Source organism: Gossypium hirsutum, chromosome A13 (genome assembly GCF_007990345.1).
Source record: "Gossypium hirsutum isolate 1008001.06 chromosome A13, Gossypium_hirsutum_v2.1, whole genome shotgun sequence".
Classification (NCBI taxonomy): Eukaryota; Viridiplantae; Streptophyta; class Magnoliopsida; order Malvales; family Malvaceae; genus Gossypium; species Gossypium hirsutum.
Genome location: NC_053436.1, coordinates 15296063 through 15321060, shown reverse-complemented (window position 1 = coordinate 15321060; position 24998 = coordinate 15296063). Strand labels below are relative to the sequence as shown.

General features: G+C 31.4%; 4 protein-coding genes across 4 annotated transcripts; 1 reads left to right on the top strand and 3 right to left on the bottom strand.

Moving 5' to 3' along the window:
* Nucleotides 1-221: 221 nt before the first annotated feature.
* LOC107893993 (uncharacterized CRM domain-containing protein At3g25440, chloroplastic) lies at nt 222-3981 on the bottom strand. Its single transcript, XM_041084980.1, has 5 exons — nt 3631-3981; nt 3067-3168; nt 1685-2105; nt 1078-1479; nt 222-545 (listed from the first exon to the last, which is right to left on the bottom strand). The coding sequence occupies exons 2-5, from the start codon at nt 3114-3116 to the stop codon at nt 333-335; spliced, it is 1086 nt and encodes a 361-aa protein (XP_040940914.1). The 5' UTR covers nt 3117-3168; nt 3631-3981; the 3' UTR covers nt 222-332.
* Nucleotides 3982-4906: 925 nt separating this feature from the next.
* LOC107894625 (probable LRR receptor-like serine/threonine-protein kinase At4g31250) lies at nt 4907-5386 on the bottom strand. The gene has a single exon (XM_016819882.1). The coding sequence runs from the start codon at nt 5384-5386 to the stop codon at nt 4907-4909; it is 480 nt and encodes a 159-aa protein (XP_016675371.1).
* Nucleotides 5387-6145: 759 nt separating this feature from the next.
* On the bottom strand, nt 6146-7342 carry LOC107894626 (inactive leucine-rich repeat receptor-like serine/threonine-protein kinase At1g60630). The gene has a single exon (XM_016819883.1). The coding sequence runs from the start codon at nt 7340-7342 to the stop codon at nt 6146-6148; it is 1197 nt and encodes a 398-aa protein (XP_016675372.1).
* Nucleotides 7343-10510: 3168 nt separating this feature from the next.
* Nucleotides 10511-12413, top strand: LOC107894916 (non-specific lipid transfer protein GPI-anchored 31). The gene is made up of 3 exons (XM_016820084.2): nt 10511-11044; nt 11460-11486; nt 12112-12413. Exons 1-3 carry the CDS (start codon nt 10681-10683, stop codon nt 12273-12275), a joined length of 555 nt encoding a protein of 184 aa, XP_016675573.1. The 5' UTR covers nt 10511-10680; the 3' UTR covers nt 12276-12413.
* Nucleotides 12414-24998: the final 12585 nt, after the last annotated feature.

Sequence of the window (24998 nt, the reverse complement as noted above, 5' to 3'; positions counted from 1 at the left end):
ACTTGGATTTCGTTTTTTTTTTGGGTTTATTATTTTAAATACTAAAATGGGCCGGACAAAATTGAGTGTCTACATATACATTAGCAATTTTCTTTTTCTTTGTAACAAAACCCAAATGAATTTTCTTAAAGTCATTATTTGCAATCTTCTATGATCCTCATGTCTGCCTATTACCCAGTTTCACACATAGAAAAAGTATTACTCATCCCATGAGACACAAGTGAAACAGATAGATGCTGATGCACATACACTGAGATCATGTAACTTTGGAAAAGGTGTTTTAAATGCATAACTGCAACAACATAAAATGATTAGAAAGCAAAAGTCCAAATCTACTCAAAAGGATGCTTTTTGGAAACCGAAATGTAGCAATTATTTTGTAATTGATGCTGTAATATACTTGCTGCAAAATCCTGTGGCTCACTCTCTTTTGCTTTATGGTACCGAGCTTTATGCTTAAGAAACTCTTCCAGTTCTTTCTCCAACTTCTCAATGTATTCACTTGTATGATCTAGGGATTGTTCGTACTTGTATTTTTCCAGAGCCTGCAATATTTGCATGGAAAAATATAAACTGTATTGATATCACGTACCGGAATAAAAGACTGATGAACTGTTGAACTCTGCTTAATGAGTGAGCCACAAGTAAAATACAGTATCCTTGTCGAACAGAAAACAACTTCACTAAAGAGAGAATATTTATTTAGATGCATTACAATATGACAATGAGAGTAACACTGAATTGTGTTTACCACTATAGTACAAATAAACCCCCAACTACTACAGGTCTTAAGATGCTAAACCAGCCTAAAATTCCAGTCATAACTTTGAAGCATAAATACTTACAAACACAAACAGAGCCGAACTACCTTTTTTCTTTGTACACACACAAAACATAAAATAAAATAAAATAAAAAAACCTGATGCATTAGTAGTTCCATGCATTGATGCTAGCATGAATGAATGGAAACGAGAAATCACACAAAATACCGCCAACTAATTCTCAAGGAGGAAAATTTAGGAAACATAAAATATATAAGCAATAAACAGATAATCAAAGAAAGCCAAGGAATATTACTTTGTTTTTAGACAGTGTATCTGCTGGAGACATAATATTTGGTTGCACGTAATTCTTTCCACGGTAAAAAATTATAGTATTGTTAGGTTTGATGTCAATCACAATGCCTTTGCTAAGTCGAGCAAGTTCTTCAGCATATTCATGAACCTGCCCTGGCTTGCAAGGCTTGCAAATGACCTTCACAGTTTCATGTTTCTTCCAATGCAGATGCATATTGAGCACAACACCTCCAAATACTCCTCGTCTTCCAACTTGAACATAGTTTTTTTTCTTCTCGCCAGTACGCTTTAGGTAGTGTTTCTCTTCCTCAGTTAAAATTTCAGGATCATATGCTTCAGCTGGGGCCTTGGGAACCTCATATTTTCTCAACTTTTCGATCAACCATGCTTCCTTTCTTTTGGCCTGGAGTATTTAACAATCAAAGACATATCTTTTTGGAATAAATTCATATAACTAAGTTACGATTATCTTGAAAAGAGAGAACAAGGGAGGAAAAACCCAACATGTTAGACTTTACTAGCGACTACTAAGAAAGCTCGCATCCAAGAAAAAGATAACAATTCTTAACAAAAATCTGAACTATAGTTAAAATGAGAAGCTATCTAACCTTCTCGAGTTTATATCTAATCCTAACTTCTGGATTTGGCGAATTCATCTTCTTTTTGGCCTTTAGACGATAGAAACGAAGCTCATTCACTTTTGCCTTTTTAGACATTTTTCTCTTTCTGGTTGTAGAGGCTAATCGACCAACTGAATTATTAAAAGAAAACCTGATAACATCCTCATCTGTCTTTAGCTCAATTGATGCATTACTCAAATATCTTGCATGCAACCATTTACCAAGTATGTTGTGATGCTGAAGTACATTCTGCTTTGCCAGCAATGACAAATCAGGAGAGGTTACACATAGTGCATGTAATGAAGGACTCACAGCACTGTAGCTTCTCTGGCTCGCAAATGCGATACAATCAAGACTAGGAAAAAAGGACTCATTTTGGACAAAACAACAGAACTTGAGTAAAGGTTCCCTGCAATAGCAAGCAAAATAATATCTGTGACCAACTTTGACAGATTAGAGTTTACAATTTCTATCTAAGAAAAAAAAAATCCTATCATATATATTTTTGATACAAGGAGGTTGCGGCAGTTTGTGATGGTTCACCCACTGGGGGAAAGCTGTGAGAGGGTTGAGATAACCGGAATGTGGATGTCAAGAAAAAATTGGAGAAGAGAGGAGAGAGTTGAGAGTGCGAGAGAATGTCTTAGGCTCTTAGCCCCATTTTATTAGGTCAATAAACTTTCAAGGGGTTGTTTCTGTTAGTTCTCAAGATGCCATGTTTCACTCGTATATTGGTTCTGATCCCCCTGGAATTTAGCCAATCTATTAATGACTTATTGCCATAGGTATGGGCTATCATGTCTAATGACTAGTAATAAATAGAGGCTGTCAATGGATATGTGCGCCATCTGAATGACAGATATCGTATCCGTGTCAGACATGGTCTCATCAATTCACGTTCACAAGGTCTTTGAACTCGCGAATTGTTGGACTCGCGGGCGTCCTAGCTCACAAGGTGTCTCCTTAGACCAAGGTGTGTGTCTATATATATAATAGAAGTTACATCATAGATTTATAATCTCTCTGTCAAACCCAGAATTTATATCTCTTGAATGTTAATAAAGAACGTAACATTACTTAGAATTTCAAATTTCTTTTTCTTCTGTCTCTTAATTGCAGCAAATGAAAGAAAACTTCATGCAAAGCTTAGCATTCAAGTTCTCTAACACTAACTATAAAAGGTTCACAAAATCATCAAAAACAAAAAAATGAAAGAGAAAAATTGATAAACATAAGAGAGATTCAAGGTTAAAAGAAAATTGGTTAAGAATCAAAATGTTCCTTTTCCTTCAATTCATACATTTTTGAGCAAGCAGTAAACTAAATTAAACCTTTAGAAAAAGAGAGAGAGAGGAGAAAATGGAGCAAACCTTTTGACAAATTGCCGGCTAATTTGTCGAATTGAAGCAAAAGTTGCCATTATTATAGTCACTAGCGTTTCAACAATTCATGTCAGGCACCAGTTGCTTCACCTGATTTCCAATGAAATAATTAAGCTAAAATAAATGAAAAAATAAAAAAAATAAAAAATTACAAAAACTAAAAACCGGATTGACTAAACTTAGATTAACCGTAATCCATTCAGACAAAATTCCAAAAGTTTCCTTCACTTCGATCAAAAATCAAACACAACCATATTTTGAAGAAATATCTTGTAATCAAACCCCATTTGTGAATGACAGAAGCCAGAAAGGTTTGAAAATCGTTTTTCTTTTTCTTTTTTGTTTGAAACAATTGAAAACCTTGGGGGGGGTTGATTATCAGACACCACTTTTCTTGTTATCAAACTTCATTTTACAAGGAAGATAAGAAATAGTAGAAGAAAGGAACGGAAAGAATTTGTCATTAATCAATCTTACTTTTTAAAATCTCTAAACCTTCAATTAAAGGGAAAAAGAATGGAAAAGATTCACAGTTATAAGAGTCTCTCCTACCAAAATGAATGGCTTTCTCTTTCCCTTCGATTTTTGAACGGCAACACCATCGCTATCACTGTCATCACCGCTCTCGGGCACAAAATGGCATTGCTCGGGTCCGCTCTATGTCCTTTTCTCTGATCCCCAAATATTTTATCTCGGAGAGGTGTCGGATTTCACGAATCCAAACCTAAAGTCTAAACCCTTAACCTTCTTGGACTCACTTCTCTGGCTGTCCGATCTAACTATAGTTTTGCTTGGGCCTACCTCTCATCTTTGAGCAAAAGACACAAAGATAGCCCTAGGTTGAAAACCTCTTTCATGCTTTCTTTTTGTGTTCTCTCTTATATGCCTGTGATTGCTTTTCCTTGCAGTTTTTTCTAGGGGGTTTATGATTGTTTCTCAAGTTTTTATTAGGTGGAAAAAAATACGTGAACTGCTGACTATGCAATTCCTTAGTGAAAAAGGAGATTTTTAATAAATTGGGTATTTTAAATAATTATTTTAATTAGATTGATTAAATTGAGAAAAAAAAAGATTATAGTGATAAAAATATGATCAACTTTATTTCAGAGGGACCATAGGCATAGTTTACTTTATTTTTTACAAGAGTTTTTACTAATCCTTTTAATTTTAAGATTAAATTTGTAATAATTATTCTTTACTCTATATCTAACTATTTAAAACATGTGTTAAATAAGTCTTTTTCTCATATTGTTATACTAGTATTAGTATTTACTTATTTTGTCATTTTAACTTTTAAATTTTTTTGTGAGATCACTTTGGTCCTCAACATTCTAAATTTAGTTAAATTATTATTTTCAGATGAAAAAGTGCACTGAATTGTTAAAATTTTAGCAACACTAATGTGGTATCATGTGTGCCAAACTATATCTACTTCATAAATTTTTAAAAAATAAAAAAAAATCAGCAAAATTTTAAAAAGTTCATAAAAATTTTAAAATTTATAGACAATTGTTGATTTTTTTTCAAATTATTATTATATTTTTAAATTTATGAAGTATAATTGACTGTCATACATATTGCCACATCAGTGTTGTTAATAATTTTAATGGTCCATTCAACTTTTTCATCTAAAAAAGCAATTTAAGTAAAAGTTGATGGCTGGGGGCCAAAATGATAAAAAAGAAAAAGAATTAAGACCAAAATGGAAAAAAGTAAATATTAGGAGATAAGTTTATCATAATACTAAAAAAATTATAAAAGGACTAAATCTCATATTTGAATATAGTTAAAGGACCAAAATCAGAATTTGACCATTTAAAAAATCCTATCAACTTATCCGGTCGCTGCTATCCGCTATCGCCGACGAAGCATGCATAGAGAAACCCTCCTCAGTTAACGATTGCACCGCCGATAAGTCAGCTCCGTGATCCGCTTCAACCTCCTCTATGGCATCTATCTCCGCTGCAATGTCCGCCATTTCAGGCCGTTTCTCCGGCGACTCATCGCAGCAACGGAGAGCAATCTCCAGCAACTTCTCCGTCCCCTTAGTACCGTTTTTCTCCATAGATATCTCCATATCAAATACCTCAGCAACCCATTCTTCTCTAAAAGCTCGTTTGACCCATTTGCAAAGATCCACGCCATTGATGCCCGGCGGAGCCGAGTGAACCGAGACTCTCCTCGTCAGTAATTCCAAAAGGAGGCAGCCGTAGCTCCACACGTCGGATTTCCTCGAAACCCTTTTCCATGTCTGGTATTCCGGTGATTTATATGAGACCATATGTTGAGCTGCGACGGGAAGGGCCATGGATGAAGCGAGGCCGTAATCGGAGACGAGAACCGTTTCGCCGTCGTCGTCGAGGAGAATGTTGGTTGATTTCAGGTTGCCGTGAGGGACGGTGCATTGGGAGGGGTTCGAATTGAGGTGAAGATGCTCCAACGCTCGTGCCACGCTTCGAGCGACGGTCAATCATGAGCTCCATTTGAAAGAAATCCGGTCCCGGCTACCTCTCGCGCCTGCATTTTCGTTATGTGTCTTGGTCAGGAAATTACTATTAGGGGTCATGGGGCACACACGGCCCAGCCTGATTTACTGTTTAGAAATAATAAAAAATATAAAATAAAATTTACTTTATTTTTTAACACTAAATGAGTCTTTTGGATGGCTTTGAGCTTAAATTTCAAGTTATTTTAGAACCACTCCTCGACTCAATCCATAAATACTCTTTGTTATTAAGTATTTTTGGATTATATTAAAAAATAATAAAATATATATATAATATTTTTCCATCTTAGTTTTGAAAAAAAAATTATTCACATCAGTCTTAAATTTAATAATTCTTTTCAATTTAATATTAAAATTTAAATTCTATTAAAATATAATGTGATATTTTAAAATTGTGTCATATCATCACTTAAAAATTTTATAAATAAATATAAATAATTATATATCTTAAAAAATAAAAATAATGACATGACACAATTTAAAAAATCACAGGTCATCATACTTTCAAATACTAATGTGGATAAAAAAGTTTAAAGACCAAAATTTAAAAAGTTATCAAATTCAGGGATTAAATATTAATTTATCCCTATCTATAGAGAAGGTGAAGAAGACATAATTGATAATTTGATCACCATGAAGGCGGTTGAAGAGGTTTCCATTTTTGGCATATCTGTAGACCAACAACTTCACATCCTTGGAACACCAATACGCCATTAAAGGAAGCAAATTGGGATGCTTTTGATCTGCAATCATTCTCACCATCTTCATGAACTCCTCCTTGCTCATCAATGGCTTCAACCCCCTCAACTGTTTCACAACAACAGCCACCCCATCATTCAACGTAGCCTTATAACTATCCCCGCAAACTCCTTTCCCTAACCCTTCAGCACCAGCCCCCATCAACTCGTTCAGCTCGAAACCTCCATCATCCGCCAAGAAAACCAGCTTCATTCCATCACCATCGCGGGTTTCCTCAAAATGGCGTCTTTTGATCAGGTTCTTGAACTTGCTAGATCTCTTACAGTAGAGAATCAAAAGCAAAATCACGGTGACTAGACCGATTATGTCGAGAACCAAGAATACGATTGCAATGGATTCCTTCTTGGATTCTATTGGGGCTGGTGTGTTAATTTCGCTGAAATGGCACAACGGATCGCACATGTTAGGGCCGTTGTTAGCGTACGAATCAGCGGTGAAAGACCTCAAAGTGGTCGTTCCGGGGATCGGGCCACTGATATTGTTGTAGGAGACATTAAAAACTGTTAAACCAGCTTGGTTGAACTCTGGTATCATGCCACTCAAATGGTTCTGTTGAAGCTGCAATGACCGCAACAACTCGAGATTGATCGAACAAGGTGGGATCGGTCCTTCCAACATGTTTTCCGACAGATCAATGTCTTTCAACTTGTGATTGTAACAGAAATCCATTATGTTCCCATACACTAAATTGTTCTTGAAGCTAAGGGTGACCAATTCAGAAAGCACAAGCAATGAAACAGCACTTGGGTTCCCCGATAACCCCCTATTTTCCAGCAATATCGACGTGATTCGGCCATTGATGCACTGAATACCATACCAGAAGGAGGTGTTTTTGTAGCAGTGAAGGCCGTTCCAGTTATCGTTTAAGAAAGGGTCGTTGAATGTGTGCTTGAGAGCATAAAGGGTGTCCCTTTCTTGCTCGTATTGAGCTATGGTGGTGCTGCAATGTGAGAAAAGAATCACAACGAGAAGGTATTTGGGAAGCAATGGAGATTCCATAGGTGAGTGTCGTTAATGAAATTTGTATTGGATTTAATCTTAATAGGTATAAAACATATAACGTATTTATTGAAAGTCAATATATAAATATATATTCTCGAGAAATGCCATTACAGCTATGAAAGGCAAAAACAAGGACGATTTTTGAACTGTTTTGCTTTTGGATTTTTATTGCTTAGGAAATCTCAAGGGAGGCAATCTTACGTTGTTAATTTAGCCCTAAGGTTTACGGTTTTTTTTCTTTAGATCATATCAACTTTTGATTTAAATTATTGAATTATTCGAAAATTTTTATTTAAATTACTGAATTATTCAGTTATATTTTATTATTTAAAATTTAGCTTGCAAGCTCTAAGAGACAGCTCGATGATTGGTATGGTGGATCAGCACCCATCGAGTAGAAGAACGTATCTTATATCTAAGTCAATATGATAGTCAATGTCGAAGATCAGAGAAGAAAATTGTTTGAAATTTTATTTGCAAATTTGTGATGTTCAAAGTTGTTTAATAAAAAAAAAACTAAATTGTAAGAAAGAAGAGAATGAGAGCTTTTCATTGATTTAGGAGGTACGAATAGATAAAGCCATGCCCAATGACTTAATGAAAACTTTCAAATAATTTAATGATTATTTTATAATTTTTTTTAAATTGAATAACCAAAACGTAAATATACTAATAGTTTAGTAATCTTTATACATTTTTTGAGAACACGTGGATTAATTGCCACGCAAACAATCAGTTCAATATAGCGCTTAAATTTCAATGGTTGAATCACTTTCCATCCAAATATAATGCAATTTGATTAAAATTTCAAGGTAAAAGATTAAAAAAAAATTAAAGATAAAGCGACCAACGAGATCAATCTTAAGTGTTAAAATTATCGTTATGCCTTTTATATATGGTGAAAGTACCACGCAAGTCCTCTATAGGGATTGATTTAAACTAATTCTATACTATTAAATGGATTAATTAAATTCTTGTATTAGTAAAAAAAATAAAATAATCTCAAATTTTAATAGAGTTAGCATTTATTGTTTTAAAAATGTCATTTAGATAATATTTTCAAAGTTTTTATGAGTTTAAAAATAAAATATTTTGTTTGGAGTTGAGTTACAAACGAAAAAATAATCAAGTCATTTTTCAATCCATTTAATAATAGATGGACTAATTTGAACTAGTCCTTATAATAGAGGAACTTGCTAAACATTTGGTCATAAAATGTGTTTCATTCTTACGGATAGAGATCAATCCCTCAACCTCATAGTTAATAGTAAACAACCACCACACCACACCACACCTCACCTCACCTCACCTTATCTCATGATTTATTGTTTCAATCTTTATTATTTGTTTTTTCTAACAATCTTAAGGCTTTAAAAAGTGTCTTTCATATGAGAATTTAATATATGGTGGACGAAGGAAGAATAGTGGATTATCACTATGATGGATGCTTTAAGATTAAAGTTGAAACAAGAATTATTCTATGGCGCCCCTACAAATTGCAACTCTTGTCTGGTCTTCGGTTATACAAGTTAACTACTTATTTCATTTAGTTGCACGATTTTTTTTTGTTATTTAAAATACAATTTATGAATTGATAATTCTAAGGGTTTAATTAAAATAATATATAATTTTAAATAAATTTTAAAATGCAAAACATTGATATATCATAATTAAAAGAAAGAAAGAAGGAAAATGACAAATGGCCATTTTGTAGAAGAGACAGTGGTGGCACTTTAGCCATCAATTATTTAATGACAGTGACGACTTTAGATTGAAATGGCATGAGGCATTTTTTTTTTTGCCAAAAAAAGATACAACATTTGGTCATTTTCTGCTTGGTAATTGTCCGTAAAATTTTGTTAACGGGATAAAATAATTGATGATATTTTTAGTGACAATATTATTGTCAAATATAAATTAAAATGTGTATACCGACAAAAAAACTGCCTTCGATAAAGATTTACATTGACACAACACCTTAGCGACGATGTACATTTCGTCGTTGTATCCCATTGATAGTTTTATATTTAAAATCAGTGACGAAATCTTATTTGTCAATAAATATATATTTTTTTAAATCGTAAGATTTAAGAAGGTTATAATGTTATGTCCTTTCGGTGGAATAATTACTGTATTGAAAATTGATGTTTATTGGTAAATATATTGATGTATCAATTGGGTACACTATAAATATAGGTTGGTGTTATATTTGTAAAATACAAGAATTCGATGAAATTAGATATTTTGTTTTGCTAGTGGTTATATTTGATATATACTTAGTGAAATATTAAAGGTACATAATTGAAGCCTTCTATATGATTTGAGAATTATTGTCAATTTGGATAAAAACAAATCAAAATCCTCTTATAATCTATAACTATGTTGTTAAGATTTGTTTAAAACTGTGATTAGAGCTCTTATCTGGCATTTAAACGATATGGTTTCAAAATCCTGTCCTGACAGATCCAGTAGATGCATTTTTTTATAACAGAAATAGTAAATTTCATTGCCAAATGTGGAAGATAATAGATAAAACTGTATTTTTAGTTGTGAGATTAATTTTTTTTAAAATGATATAAATATCTTACTACATTGATTATTCTAAATATTTTTTTTTTAAATTATGTAAATACCATACTATATTTGATTTTTATACATATAGGTTATAATGTTTAAAAAATATAAATATCTAAAATAATAGCAAATTTTAAAAATATTCATATAAATAAAACAAAATATGTGGTTAATCTTTGTACTTGAATGATGTTCTAGATTATTCTTCACACATAAAAGTTTTAAAAAAAATTAAAATTACTTTTAAAAATTTATAATTCTAACTTAATTGCCACCATTAATTTTTTTGTTAAAAGGTTATTAACAATATACTTATTAAATTGTACCAACTTCAAAAACAAAAGATTATGTACTTAAACACACTTGAATTTATAATTTTCACATTTTTATTTAGGGTTTATAATAATCATAAATATATATTCAATCAACTATATTATAATAATTGAATATAAAATCTAAAACAATAAGATTTAGTGGGATTGAAGATTTATACATAACAATAACGCATGACGGGATTTGAACATGAATATTTAAAGATCAAAACCTCGACTTGTATCACTAATATTAAAGCCTCATTCGTGTACCGCAACAACCACCATTCCGATAGAGATAAGTCTCAACTAGGGTTATAAATTTGTGTTTGACTTGATTAATGATATTTCAATAGGGCATGCTTCTCATTTTTCTCTCTGTCATCGAATCCCCCTCTTAGTTTTCTCTTTTTACTAACGAAAAATCCCCGTTCTTTTCCTCTCTCTAAAATGGTAGTCTCAAAATTCTCTCTCACTTTAATCCTTTCCGTTCTCTCAATCTACGCCGTCGACGCCGCCCACATCCACGTGGATACGGCGGCGCCGTCCCCTTCTTTCTCCTCCATCGGGGACTGCACGTTCCTGTTTATCAACATGGCCGATTGCTTGTCGTTTGTGTCGAGCGGGAGCCAGGTTTCAAAGCCAGAAGGAAACTGCTGTTCTGGCTTGAAAACTGTGCTCGATACAAACGGCGAGTGCTTGTGTGAGACTTTTAAAACAAGTGCTTCTCTCGGCGTTCCATTGAATCTCACTAAGGCTTTCACTTTGCCGGCCCTCTGCAAAATATCCGCTTCTTCTGTCCCTAAATGCGCTTGTGAGTGGTTTTTCCTTTTCTTTTAAAACAAATATTTTGATGGAAAATTTTGGTTAGTTTTTGTTTGGGAAGTGGGAATTTCTATCCCATTGACATTTTTTTAATGTAAAATTAATTTTCCTTCCATGCAAAGAATGAATTTGAGTTCGATCTATGTTAATTTTCCTTCGTTTTCTTTTTGCAAAAGAAATTAAGCATGCATGCATTCATCAACAATGACGAAGTAAATAAACAACCCTAAACTATACTAATGATATTTGAATATTTGACTAAATCTAAAGGTTGAATCTCTAATCGAGACAAAACGCCCCAAAACTCAAATTTTATGAAACTTACTAAAAAGAAAACAATGGAATTTGAGTTTTAGAATTGATGGCTAATAACCTGGGTATTTACTTTGTGTTTTCTTTGGCAGTAACTCTTACACCTGCTGGTGCGCCAGGTATGTTCTTCACTTTGAAGGTTTAATTGTTGTTTTAGTCCCTCTACTATTCTAAAATTTAATCTTTTTATTTAGTTTGAACTAATTTAATTTCTCTATTTTTTTTTTAAAATAGAGCTCTATTTTTTATAACTTCTACTTGATGGTTACTTGAATCGGTAGTCGGATAGTCTGTTTATAATAGTTTGATATTTTTGGATATTATATCTATAATATATATAAAAATATGTGTTTAGAAATTTTTTTGAACTGAAGTGAATACTATTTATTTTTCATTGTATTAATTCATAATTGTACACTTTAATGAAAGTTGTGATAATTACATATTTAAAAATAATTAAATTTTTATTAGTTAAAAAAATTATGCTGCTTTTAAAATAGAGTTATTTATTAAATTAAATTTCAAGCGTATTAATCATCAAACTTAATTAATATTAGAGTTAATTATTTAAATTAATTATTATTTTAAATAATATTAATTTTTATTAATTATATAAAGTAAAATTATATTGTATATTGAAAATGTTAAAAATGTATTAAATGTTATTTGAAAATTTCAGCTTAGTAAAGACGCGCGCTACAACCATAGTTAGACCTAGTTTAAAATTTGCTACCAAATTTGTAGGGGTGCAACCATCGACATCAGCAGGTGCGCCAAAGACGGTCTCACGAGGAGGAAGAGCAGTGCAACCGCCACCGGCTTCTAGTGGGTCAGGCTCGCCATTGCTTTCTGTTTCAATTGGATCTCTTTTTATTGGTTTCATAGTTATGTTATTCATAGGGTATTAAAGTGAAATGTTATCATATGAGAGACCATTTTGATGTTTAGGATGTTGGTGATCATCTAGTTTCCCTTTTGTAGGTTTAATTCGAACTTTGTTTCAACTTTATACAGTAGATAATAAGTATTATTTATATTGTTTGGTATGTGACCTTGAGTATGTTGGGTCTAGACTAAATTTAGAGTCTGATTTAACTTGGAGGACGAATTTTTTTATATAGTAACTTTTTATGTCGTGTTTAGCGATACAAAATACAATTCTATATTTACATAATTTAAATTTTTAAAAAATATTAATTACTATAAAATTATTAATAATAATTGTGAAAAAAGTAACAAAATTAAAATTAAATCATCATATGTAATATGGTTAGTCCAAGAAAATTGTTGATAATATTTAATTACAAATAAAATTAACAAGAAAAATAAGCATCATATGCAATTTTATAACACCATTTACCAGGGCAAAATCGATAACGAGAATAAAATTTAGCCATCAATGACAAGTTTACATTTGACACTTCTTTTTAATGTTATTAAGTTCATTTTAAACCATTAAACATCTCTGAATACCATATATATATATAATATCATCAAATTAAAACTTGGGTCAACAAAGTAAATTAAAATTTCATAGCTCTCAACTTTTTTGAGTACCTTTCACTAACTTTTCTATACATATAAAGACTATAATCACCTTATGTACATGCCATTTCCAAGTCCAAAATCATATATCAAAAGAGTCTTGAAGCCTTTAGAGAGTTGATGTGATCCTCGTGAAGTTCTTCTCGAGTTTTCTATCTACTTTTTTTCACTTACTCATTTGTTTAAGTAAGTATTCAATTGAATTCAATATTACCATATTATATATATATATATATGTAATTTAATTAATTTTAATAATATTTATTCACCCAATTTCTTTCACTAATATACTCAAACTTTTAATTCATTTCCAAAATGTAAAGTCATTTAATTAACTTTATAACTTATAGTTTTTTCTTTAACACATATAGTCACTAATTAACTTTCACATTCATATATCAAGATTTTTTTCTTATATAAAAAACATAACATAAACACTTAATTTACATGTATTACTAAAACACATACATCACAATAACATTTTTATTTCCACATATCACTTTTGCAGTCCTTAGTGAATCTTGGAGAAGTTCAATAATTTTGATACATTGAAGAGATCCAAACCAAACATGAACTCTCGACCTATAATGAAACTCTGATAATGGGAACTTCAGAAAAATATATAGGAACTTTAGTAAACATGTCGCATAACCTAATATTCTCTCTTAATCCCCTTCGAATCCTAGTATCACCAACTCGGTTCCTATCCTAACCCCCAACCCCTTTCAACTCCAAAATCATTTCATTATCATATATCATATTTCCTCTGACTTCACTAAGGCATTAATGATCACTTTCATATAACATACTTAATATATCACATATATCACTTAGTATCACATTACTTATTCACTTTGACTTACATAATCACATGCACTACATCTTCACTTCATACATTAATTCACATAGACTTTCCTTTCATTTTTCAACTTTATTTAAGTTGTTTCCATGATTGAATCTTCCTTTTCTTTCTTTCCCTTTTATTTTTGCTGCCCAAACTACTTTTGTTCAACCTTCGTAGAAAATTATATATATATTTAGTCCATATATTCCATCATCCAATCAACTTTCAACACTTTTCAACATTAAGTTCTATAAATTTCCACAAACTTTTCACTTTATCAGATAGGAGATTTTAATCTCATCATTTCTAAATAACAATTAAAGATGAAAAAAATTGCATTTAGGTCCCTCCTCCATAAAATGAGAACATTACACTTTAGTATTTGTACTTTTCCACTTTATTAAATTTAATCCCTATCTCAGTTTCCCAACTCTGCATATCAATACATATCCATATCACATTCATAATAATATTTATTCAATTTCACCTCATTTCAAAAAATGGTCAATTTTCACTTTTAGTCCTTCAACTTTAAAAGATTTCAATTGAGTTCTTACTAAATTTCATTATTCACACTTTCTCTCCAAATACTTAATTCACTTTTAAAATGCTTATCCTTTCTCAAAGACTAAAATTTTGGGGCATTACAAATTGTATCTAATTGCTCTAATATTCCATATTTGTTGGGTTAATCCTTCTCTAGCATTTAACATATACTCATTATTCTGTTGGTCCTTAACTAATTTCTTTATCATCTAAATCGAAATATGAATATGTATCATTAGGACTACCATGATCTTCTTTTATGTACTTTTTAAAATAAAGATCATTCCAATTCCAACTATGAATGAAGTTATAAACGTTGCAACATATTAGCACAATCTAACCTTTTTTTTTTCTAAATTAACCATATTGAGGGTGTTAATATGAACTGTTTTTTAAATAACAAATGTCTTCTTGTCCACATTTCGAAACTGTAGATGTTTTAGGTTAAATAGTTCATAAGCCGTCTTTAATGCTTGTGTCTAGCCCCCACTATCTCAAAGGGTAGTATGCTCTTGCAATAGAACTTTTTGCATATGCATAACCAACTTTGTAGATTACAAGATAAGAATTGACTTATGCTAAGGTGTCAAATAGCAGACCAACTTTACAACTTTTTATTTATTTATAATATTTCAGTTACTATTATTCCATACAAATTAGGTCACAATATAGAATTTATAATATAACCTTTATAAAAAAAGGTTTTATAAAGTTCTCAATAGATTTTATAACACTTATACTAGGGTGCTCAAATACATATTTGTACAAGTATAATATATAATATATAATATAGTTTTTATAAACTTAATTTGTTATTAGATAAAAAGTCGTGTGAAATATTTAGATTTGATGTGTTCATATTTTTGGTCCAATAATAAATATATAATTCTATTTTTTAAAAATTGAAATATATCCTATAATTAAAATGTTTTTTTATTAGTGTATAAAATAACTTTTATAAGTTTTTATAAAACTAATTTCTTAAACTTAAATAATATATGTGTTTGAAAAATTACTGGGTAATTGATAATTGCCTGTATAATTACTCTCTAATTTTTAGACGACTCCTAAAAAATGAATAGTGTGATTATAATGTTCCAATTACATTTAATTCGGTAAAACTCACCAATTATAATAATTGTCTAAACATAATACTCGTATGTAATTACAAATATATTATTATATTTGTTAATAATTAAACTAATTTCTTAATTTCCCCCTCTCAATTTTAATAAAATAAAAAAACCGGAATTTATAATTAAACAAAATTAATCTTAATAATTGAAAATAATGCTTATAAATAGGCTCGGATAATTCTAGATACTAATATCAAAATCTGGCTAAAATATTTTAAAGAAAAAATCCCCATAAATTTTGCATTCCATTGTAATAGAAGAGATTTTGTTTTTTTAATTCTCTACTTTACTTTTTCACATATAATCAAATCAGATTAGATCAATCGGTATATCAATTTAGAATAAGAAAAAGAAACAATTGACTTATAAATTCGTATAAATTAAAATAAAAATTACTTGAGTCAGCGATAAAATCGAATGATCCAAATTTTATATTTTTTTAATTAACAATCAAACTAATCGAATCAATAACTAATGACATGATTTACTTGACTTTAAAAAAACCATGCATATGATTTCATCTTTGTCGTTTAGTACTTATTTAAGATTATGAGCATATCCAAATTAATAAAATAATGAATATCATGTCATCATCACTTCAATGACAGTAACTAATGTTTTTATCAATTTGAACTTTCTAATAATATTATAAAGTGAAAAAAAAACCAAATTAAAATAGAAAATTATATCTAAATGTCATGATTAAAAGTCTAAAACCAAAATTAGACCCATATATAGATCATGCAAATTATAAAATTACTATTTTTTTAAAAAAATAAACAATTAACCCCCTAATTCCTAACGAGTAATTAAAAATATAAAACTTGGAAGCCTTGTAAAATTAAAAAGTTACACTATCAGTATATATATATCATATAATTTATTATATAATTAAGCTTTATGTTAAAGTTAAATATAAGATTTTGCCAAATGAAGTTCGCAACAAAGTCCACTTGTATAAATCCACTATGATTGTGAAGTTCTATGAATCCGCATGTTTAAAATTTGGGTTTAAGATTTAAGGTGTTAGATTTAAAGTTTAGGGTCTCGAATTTAAGATTACTTTTAAATTTGTTTATAATAAATTAATATTTAAATAAATTTATTATTATTATTTATAATTTATAATTTTTGGTTTATTCAATGATGAAATATCATGTTATTATTCACTAATAGTACATAAAATTCATATGGATAATGGATCAAATATCTTCTCAATTAGTATTAAATATTATAATTTTCAAATCAATTTGAATAAAATAAGTCTTTTTGCACAAAACTATGATTTAGTTAACCAAGTTCGATGTGGATTAGGCTTAATGTTGATGTAAAGTTTCAACGAGGTAGAGCGGGTGATGAGGTTTTAGAACGATTCAACAATGTAAGGCGTAGATCTATGTGTGATTGGAATGGGGAAGAAAAGTATTGAAGAGCTCCCTTGATGAGAGAATGAGCCCAAATATGTGTATGGTGATTGGATTCCCTTTGCCTAATTTTGAGAAATGTATATAAAGATGTCCTTGATGAGACCTACAATGTGACTAAGATGTTTATGATAACAATCCTTCTAATTGAAGGAAACATTATAAAGTGACTTTTCTTGAGACAAAAGCAGCAGTAAAATTTTTGTCTTGCGGATGAAGTCAATTTGATTTAAGAAAATTTACATATATTTCTTCTTACAAAAACTGTGGTAATCCGCAAGTATTTCGAATTACACCAACATTGTAAGTATTGCAACCATTGGTAAGTAATTAAAATTATGCTCATAGTGAAGATAAAACAACCGTTTGAAATTAAGTTTGCCTCGAAGACGGAGCAACCATTTGAGATTACATTGATGTAATAAGGCGAATCATTGTTCAATGAGACTGTTTGGGATTATGATCAGTATGTGTAGAATAATTGTTCAATGAAATCGTTTGAGATTATATTGAATATGTGAGAACTGATTAACAGTAATTGAAAAAGTGTAATAAAGATATTATCTTTAAAAAATTCATAAAAAATGACAAAGCTCGAATATTGTCATTTTCACATTCATACATTACATATTTGTCTAATGATATTTTCAAAATTTTTAAAGGGTGTAATGATATTTTCCCAAAATTTTAGAGGGGTAATGCCAAATGAAGATGAAGAGAGAATGCTTAATGCCAAAAGACAAATGGCAATAACTTTTGTAGAATCATGTCCTAGTGTATCTACGGTGAACTTGACCAAGTGGAGCATTGGATTGAGCCTGTCATATATCATAAATTGAATTTACAGTAAGGTGTTGAAGAACAACAGGGATAGTCTGAAGCCAAACGCGATAGTTTAGATTTGGTCGTTTCATGTCCAACCAAATTCGCAGCTTAGTTTTACCTTGATCAAAGTTATAGACGAAGAAGATGGTCACGTTATTGATTAAGGATACACCCAACTTGTAGGGTACGTCAATTGGAGGCGTTAATGATTTTTTTCAAAAATAATTTATAAAAAGAATAAAATAATAAAAAAACAATTTATATATAAATCAAAATTTTAATATTAAATATTATTATTACGAATCAAATTTTTATCCCTTTACATTTAACTATTAACTATTAATTTTTTTGGTAATATACGTTTATTTGTTAGTATTTTTTGTAAAAGAAAAAAAGTTCACGAGTATATCAGTTAGGAATTAATTAATTTTTTAAAATTAAAAAAAATTTAAAAAATATTTTTATATATTTTTGAATTTTTTAAAATTTTAAAAAATATTTAATTGCCCCCAAAATGAATTTTTTATCGTAAATTTAAATGATTTGAAACTTTAAATGAAGAGTTAAAATAATTTGTTTAAGTGCTAAATAAGTTATTGTGCCAAAATAATAACTAATGTCAAAGTTTAATTACTAATTTTAACATAATAAATAGACAACACAAATTTTTATGGCAAAATCCAACTCATAAATTTATGCATATCATTATCGAAACTTAAAAATTTAAAGTTAACTTGTAAAAAATAAATTAAAATTAAAATTAGAGGTGTTAATGATTTTTTCTTCAAAAATTAATGGATTAATTTATAGAAAGCATATAATAATAAAAAACAATTTATATATAAATCAAAATTTTAATATTGATTATAATTATTATAACTCAAATTGAATTCGAATTAGTATTTGAATTTTGTTTAAAAATAGTATTACTCAAAAACATGTTTTAAATATATATTAATTTATCTTATTTTTTTGAGTAAATACCAAAATGTTTTAAGATATTTAAAATAATTTTAAGGCACTTTTGTAGTCAAGTCTTAGAACATAAGATCATATGCCTAGATACACGAAAGTTTAAATACAAAAATCTACTTCAAAGATCGTATGTCTTGAGATATAACCTGCCAACGACTATATAACTATTTTCAACCATATTTTGAGATATTTTGGCAAGTCTCGAAACCTGAGTTATAAGAACAAGTTTTAAACTTGAAATTAATGTCTACTAAGCTAATAATAGCAGATATAATGATGGAAGCAAGTATTGCATTTAAAGTGTACTTGAATAATCAGGGGCGAAACTAGGGGGGCAGGCATGGGCCCCGGCCCCCCCTAAAATGGGAAATTTTCATTTAAGCCCTTTAAATTTTTTTAAAATTTTAAATTAGTAAAGGTAAAATTATACTTTGGCCCCCCTAAAATTATAAAAATTCAATTTAATCCTTTAAAAATTATAAATATATAGACTATAAAAAATTAAAATTTCCTTCGCCCCCTCCCAAAATTTTTTTCTGGCTTCGCCCCTGTGAATAATGGAGTTATGAGTTCCAATGTTAGTAGCACAACAGAGGCCATCACAATATTAGATACGACAGTATTACATCCAGCCATATAGTTTACTGTCGAGCGAGAGAAGGATCTTGCATGAGCATGCAAATGATTAAAATATTAAATAGAGAAACCAAATTAAAATAGAAATATTAAATCCAAAAGGACTAAAAGTTTAAAACCATTTTTTTATATAATAGAATCTCTAATTCACACCTGCATTTAAACTTGATCACGTAAACTACAAAAAAAAATACTACTTAACAAAATTGAAATTATAAAAAAAAACTTTTTTAAGAAAATTTACAATCAACCCCTCAAATCCCTAACAAACATTTTTAAAAAATAAAAAATGGAAGCCTCGATTATAAGATTAAATAGTTACCATGGGTAAAATTATATAGAACTCAATAGTTTGAATAAAATAAAAGTTTTACACTTAAATATGATATAGGAATCAAAGTTAGATGTGGATTAGAACTCCGAATATATATATATATATAAACATGCACTAGTTTATTCATACTAAAGTTTTTTGTTAACAAATCTATCATTATTGACATAAGTTTTGAAGAAACGAAGATGTCTGACTTATACGTTCTTTTTGCATCATCCATGCCATGCATGCTTTAACTAAGTACTACTGTTCATGCATCATACATTATACATTAAACAAAATACTATTGTTTATGCATCATAATACATTCTTTTTGCAACTTGTTTTGTGTTGAAAATGATCAAGAATTCATTCTTGTGTTGTAAAACTGATAATACATTCTACACTTATAAACTCTTCTAACAAACTAACTTACACAAACTAACTCTAACTACCCAGCTAATTGTTTTCCTTTCTCAACACTCCCCCTCAAGTTGAGGGGTGGTATATATCTTTAACCCCCAACTTGGATACTAAATACTCATGTTGTTTAATTCCTAAAGCTTTTGTCATTAAGTCAGCAAGCTGTTCAGTTGTTCCAACATGCTACATCTGAATCAATCCTTCTCTAACTTTATCACGTACGAAATGATAGTCAATTTCTATATGCTTAGTTCGTTCATGAAAAATGGGGTTGGCTGCAACTTGTAGAGCTGCCTTACTATCTAAAAAAAAGTATAGACTTATCAGACTGATTTCTTTTAACAATCCATCCAACCAAATAACCTCTGTTACTACTGATGCCAAACTTCTATATTCAGCATCTACTGATGATTGAGAAATAGTGGTTTGTTTTTTTTTATTTCCATGAAACGAGAGACTCTCCAAGTTTAACACAGAAACCAGTAACTGATCACCTAGACATAGGACAAGAAGCCCAATCAAAATCATAGAAGGCAACGATTTGCATTTTACTAGCCGCAGACAATAGAATACCTTGGCTAGGATTTTTCCTTATGTATTGTACCATCTAAAAAGCAGCTCTAAATGTGATTTTTTTGGTTTGTGCATAAACTAGCTTAAGTGTTGAACCGCAAACATTATGTCTGGTCGTGTATTGGTTAGGTATAACAACCTTCCCAACAGTCGTTGATATACTATAATATCCTCAATTAAATCTTCCCCATCAACCTTTGTTTGTACCAATTCATCATATTCAACCGAGGTGAGTTTTTGATTTTGTTCAAGAGGTGTACACACTGACTTCGCTTCTCCTAATCCCAGATCAGCTATCAATTCCAACGCATACTTTTGTTAGTTTAACCAATCCCTTCACTCGATTGCATTACCTCTATTCCAAGAAAATGCTTTAATGCACCTAAATCTTTCATTTTAAAATTCTGGTACAAGATTTGTTTCAGTTCATCTATCATACTAACGTCACTCCTTATAATTAACAGATCATCAACATAAATGAGTAAGATGACTATGTCACCTCATTTCCTTTTGGTAAATCGGGAATAATTGTACTTGCTTTGTGCATAGCCTTCTTGTATTAAGGCCTCAGTAAGCTTTAAATTCCATTGCTGAGAAGCTTACTTCAGACCATATAATGACTTAAGCAGACGACACACCCTAAACTCCCACTGTCTGCGAAAACCATTCGGAATGTCCATATAAACTTCTTCATACAAGTCACCTTGTAGAAACGCATTGTAGACATCCATTTAGAAAAGAGGCCAGTCATGAATGGCGGCCAAGCTAACAAGAGTTCAGACGGTAACATGCTTAACAACAGGGGAAAACGTCTCTTGAAAATCAACACCAGCCTGTTGATTGTATCCTTTCCCAACCACCCGGGCTTTAAACCATTCTACCGAACCATCAGAATTACCCACTTACAACCAATAGGAACTACACCAACAGGTAAAAGAACAACCTCCCATGTACCATTGGCTACCAAAGTTCGAATCTCTTGTTGCATAGCTTCGATCCATCTTGGATCCGAGACAACCTCAACATAGGTTTTGGGTTCAGTCAAAGAAGAGATATGGGCTGCAAAGAACTGAAAGTGAACAGGTAAATGCAAAGAGGAGTAAATATGAGAAATAGGAAAGAAACCTATGGCCCAAGAAGCGGAAGAGTGTGTAGCACCCCAAACCCGGCCCAGACGTTAAGGCCGAATCCGACGTGCCACTTTGAAGTCAAAAACCCGTGTTCCCTTTTTAGTGTTTTAAAAAGCCGACTTTTGTCAAACTAACCAAGTGAATGGAAGCTGGGCACCAGGTAGGTATCCATAACAGAGGAGGTGAGCCATGAAGGCTGCTTAAGTACCAAGCTCTCCGATTGGATTCAATCCTAGACATGTCTACATCCATTACCACACTTGGTTATAACAAGTTGAAATTTTTTTGAGTGGTTATCTTTGGTAAATTGAATATTCATGACATCGTGTTATTTTAAAAAAAACAAGTATCGTTTTGAAATTGTGCCCTAAGTCTAGCCCATTTGAATTATTATCCATCAATTTAAAGTTGTTTAAAATAATATAATCCCAGAAAATCAAAGAAGAAAATAAAGTTAAAATGGCCTTATTACAACCCAAAATTAAATAGTAATTAAAAATAACTTACGAAAACCAGTCTCTTTTTCAAACCCAAAAGTGTTCACCATGGCCACTCTGAATCCCCTCTGGCTCCAAGTCACCCACATCAAGGCTCACCTGCAAGGTTAAAGAAGGGGTGAGTTTGGGGAAACTCTGTGTGTAAGGAAAACCCATTCAAAGCCCAAGTCAGCTCAAGCCCATTGGGCCTAAGCCCATTCAGGTAACAGTGGTACTGGGCCAGAGCCCTTTTCAGATTACAATAAACTGGGCCTTAGCCCCTTATTCAGATAACAGTATGGCCCATAGGCCCATTTCAAAATACATACAACATTAGTAAACATATGCAAGCCCATTTGGGGAGACTACTCAACCCACCAACCACTACATTCCACTCGTACCAGCCATACACTCCATGTGGGGAATAGCTCAACGCACCCAGCCCAACACTCCACAGTTGCACCCTTGCTGCTCAGTTAACAGTAAATTGAGGCAAAGCTTCCAGTACGTGGACAAGCCACTTTCAGTACTTCCTCCGTCAATATCCTAGTCCCATGCATCAGATAATAGCAACATGGCATGCAGTAAATAACAACAGTCAAACTTGCATTTAGGTCAATTTAACCCTAGAGGTATTTCGGTAATTTATCTCCTAGGGGTAAAACTGTAAATTTTCTACTTTTAAAGGTATTTCAGTAATTTATCTATTTTAGGGTTTTTCATGCATATTCCTACCTTTCACGTACTAACAGAATCACTACCGAGGGTTCTTACCGAATTGGGCTGTTGGCCCATCATTCCAATTTTGGCCCATTAAGCCCAAAAATATCGAGGGCACAGAAATCATGTACTTTACAGTCCAAACATTGCAGCTTACCAAAAACATTAATCGATTCACCTCATGAGCATTCGCACACTCGCAAATCTACAAAATACCGGTTTTCGGCATTTCGACTTTTCGACTTTTGCCGATCTAGACTAAGAAAGAGGGTGTTAGTTACACACCTGCTTGCTATGATATGCTGACGAGATCCACACACGAACCGCCTACAATTGGATTACTAACACGTTAATCTAACTATTCAAATACAAACTACGTATTAACCCCTTACAATATTCGTCCAACCACACCTACAGATCATGGTAAGCTTATGAGAAATCAATAAGCAACTCATTAACAAAGTTTTGTCAATGTTTACCACATAATCATAATTTCACTGCAAGCTGTCTTCCTAAGCAACAGTCACTAAATCATTTATAACTGGAGCTACGAAACTCCAAATCAAGTGCCGTTAATTTTCCCTGAAAATAGACTCATATATCTTCTATCCATAAAATTTTCAGAATTTTTGGTATGGCCAATCAATACCAGATTTTTCTTAAAGTTTCCCATGTTTCATTGTTTGACTAATCTGACCACTCTTCATTACGAATCAAATTTATCATTGTACAGAATTCAAAATATATTCTCATTTATTCCATTTGAAACTAGACTCATTAAGCTTTAATTACATAATTTATGCAGCTTCTAACTCATCTCCCACAATTTATGGTGATTTTCCAAAGTCACGTTACTGCTGCTGTCCCAAGCAGATTTATTACCAAATCACTCTTTCACACCTAACTTGCATGCTTGTTATTTAAACATGTATATCACCAATCAATCATCACATATCTATGATTTTACTTAAGTATAATCCCCATTTCATCATTTTAAAGCACAACATGTTAGCCGATTTTTCCCCTTAGCATCTAAGGCACATGCATGCTCATTTGTTTGGCTCAACTTCACCTATCTTCCATTTTTCATCAAAAGAACATGAAACAACAACCAAAAACCAAAATATGCTTCATGAGTTAGGGTAGAATCAAGAAGAACTCATGAACATTAAGATAGAAGCAAAGTACCAAGAACTTACCTTCAATTTTCCCCCCTCCTAGTGACCGAATATTCAAGGGTTTCCTCCCCTATTTGCTCTCTCTCAAATTCGGCTATGAAGAACAAAGAATGAACAAAAACCTTCATTTACTTCCTTTTGTTATTCTTATCACTCAACATTTTATGACACATAAATGATATACTAATATTTGTGCCATACTCATGCCATAATTCCAATAAAAATATGCCCATAATGCTTACCATGCCCATCATCCATTAACTATTAAAATGCTAATGCCCATCATCCACTAACTATTAAAATGCTAAAATGCATACATTATTAACTATCCATCACCTTAGCCGGCCATTACATTAAAAGTGGGGAATTTGACATGCAAATCCTCTTATTTTGCACTACTATTTATTTGGCCACTACAAATTAGCCTATAGCATTTTCAAACATTTTCACATAGGTCCTATTTCATAATTTTACTCCCTTTTTCTTATGGAACAAAAATTAACTAAAATTATCGGGTTCTATCTTAAGCTTGGGCCTTCTAGAGGCCTACTAACATAATTAAACCTATGCCAGCATTCACAGAATTCACGAAAATTGGGGCATTACAACTCTACCCTCCTTAAAGAAATTTCAGCCTCGAAATTTACCTGATCCAAATAGTTGAGGGTATTGTTGACGCATAGTCTCTTCTGATTCCCAAGTAGCTTCTTCCCTTCCATGATTACGCCACAGTACTTTTACCAACGGAACCGACTTCCTTCTTAGAACTTTAACCTCTCGATCTAAAATTTGTATGGGTTCTTCCTCAAAGGTCAAATCAGTCCTTACTTCAATCTCCTCCACTGGCACAACATGTGAGAGATCCGATCGATATCGTCTTAACATAA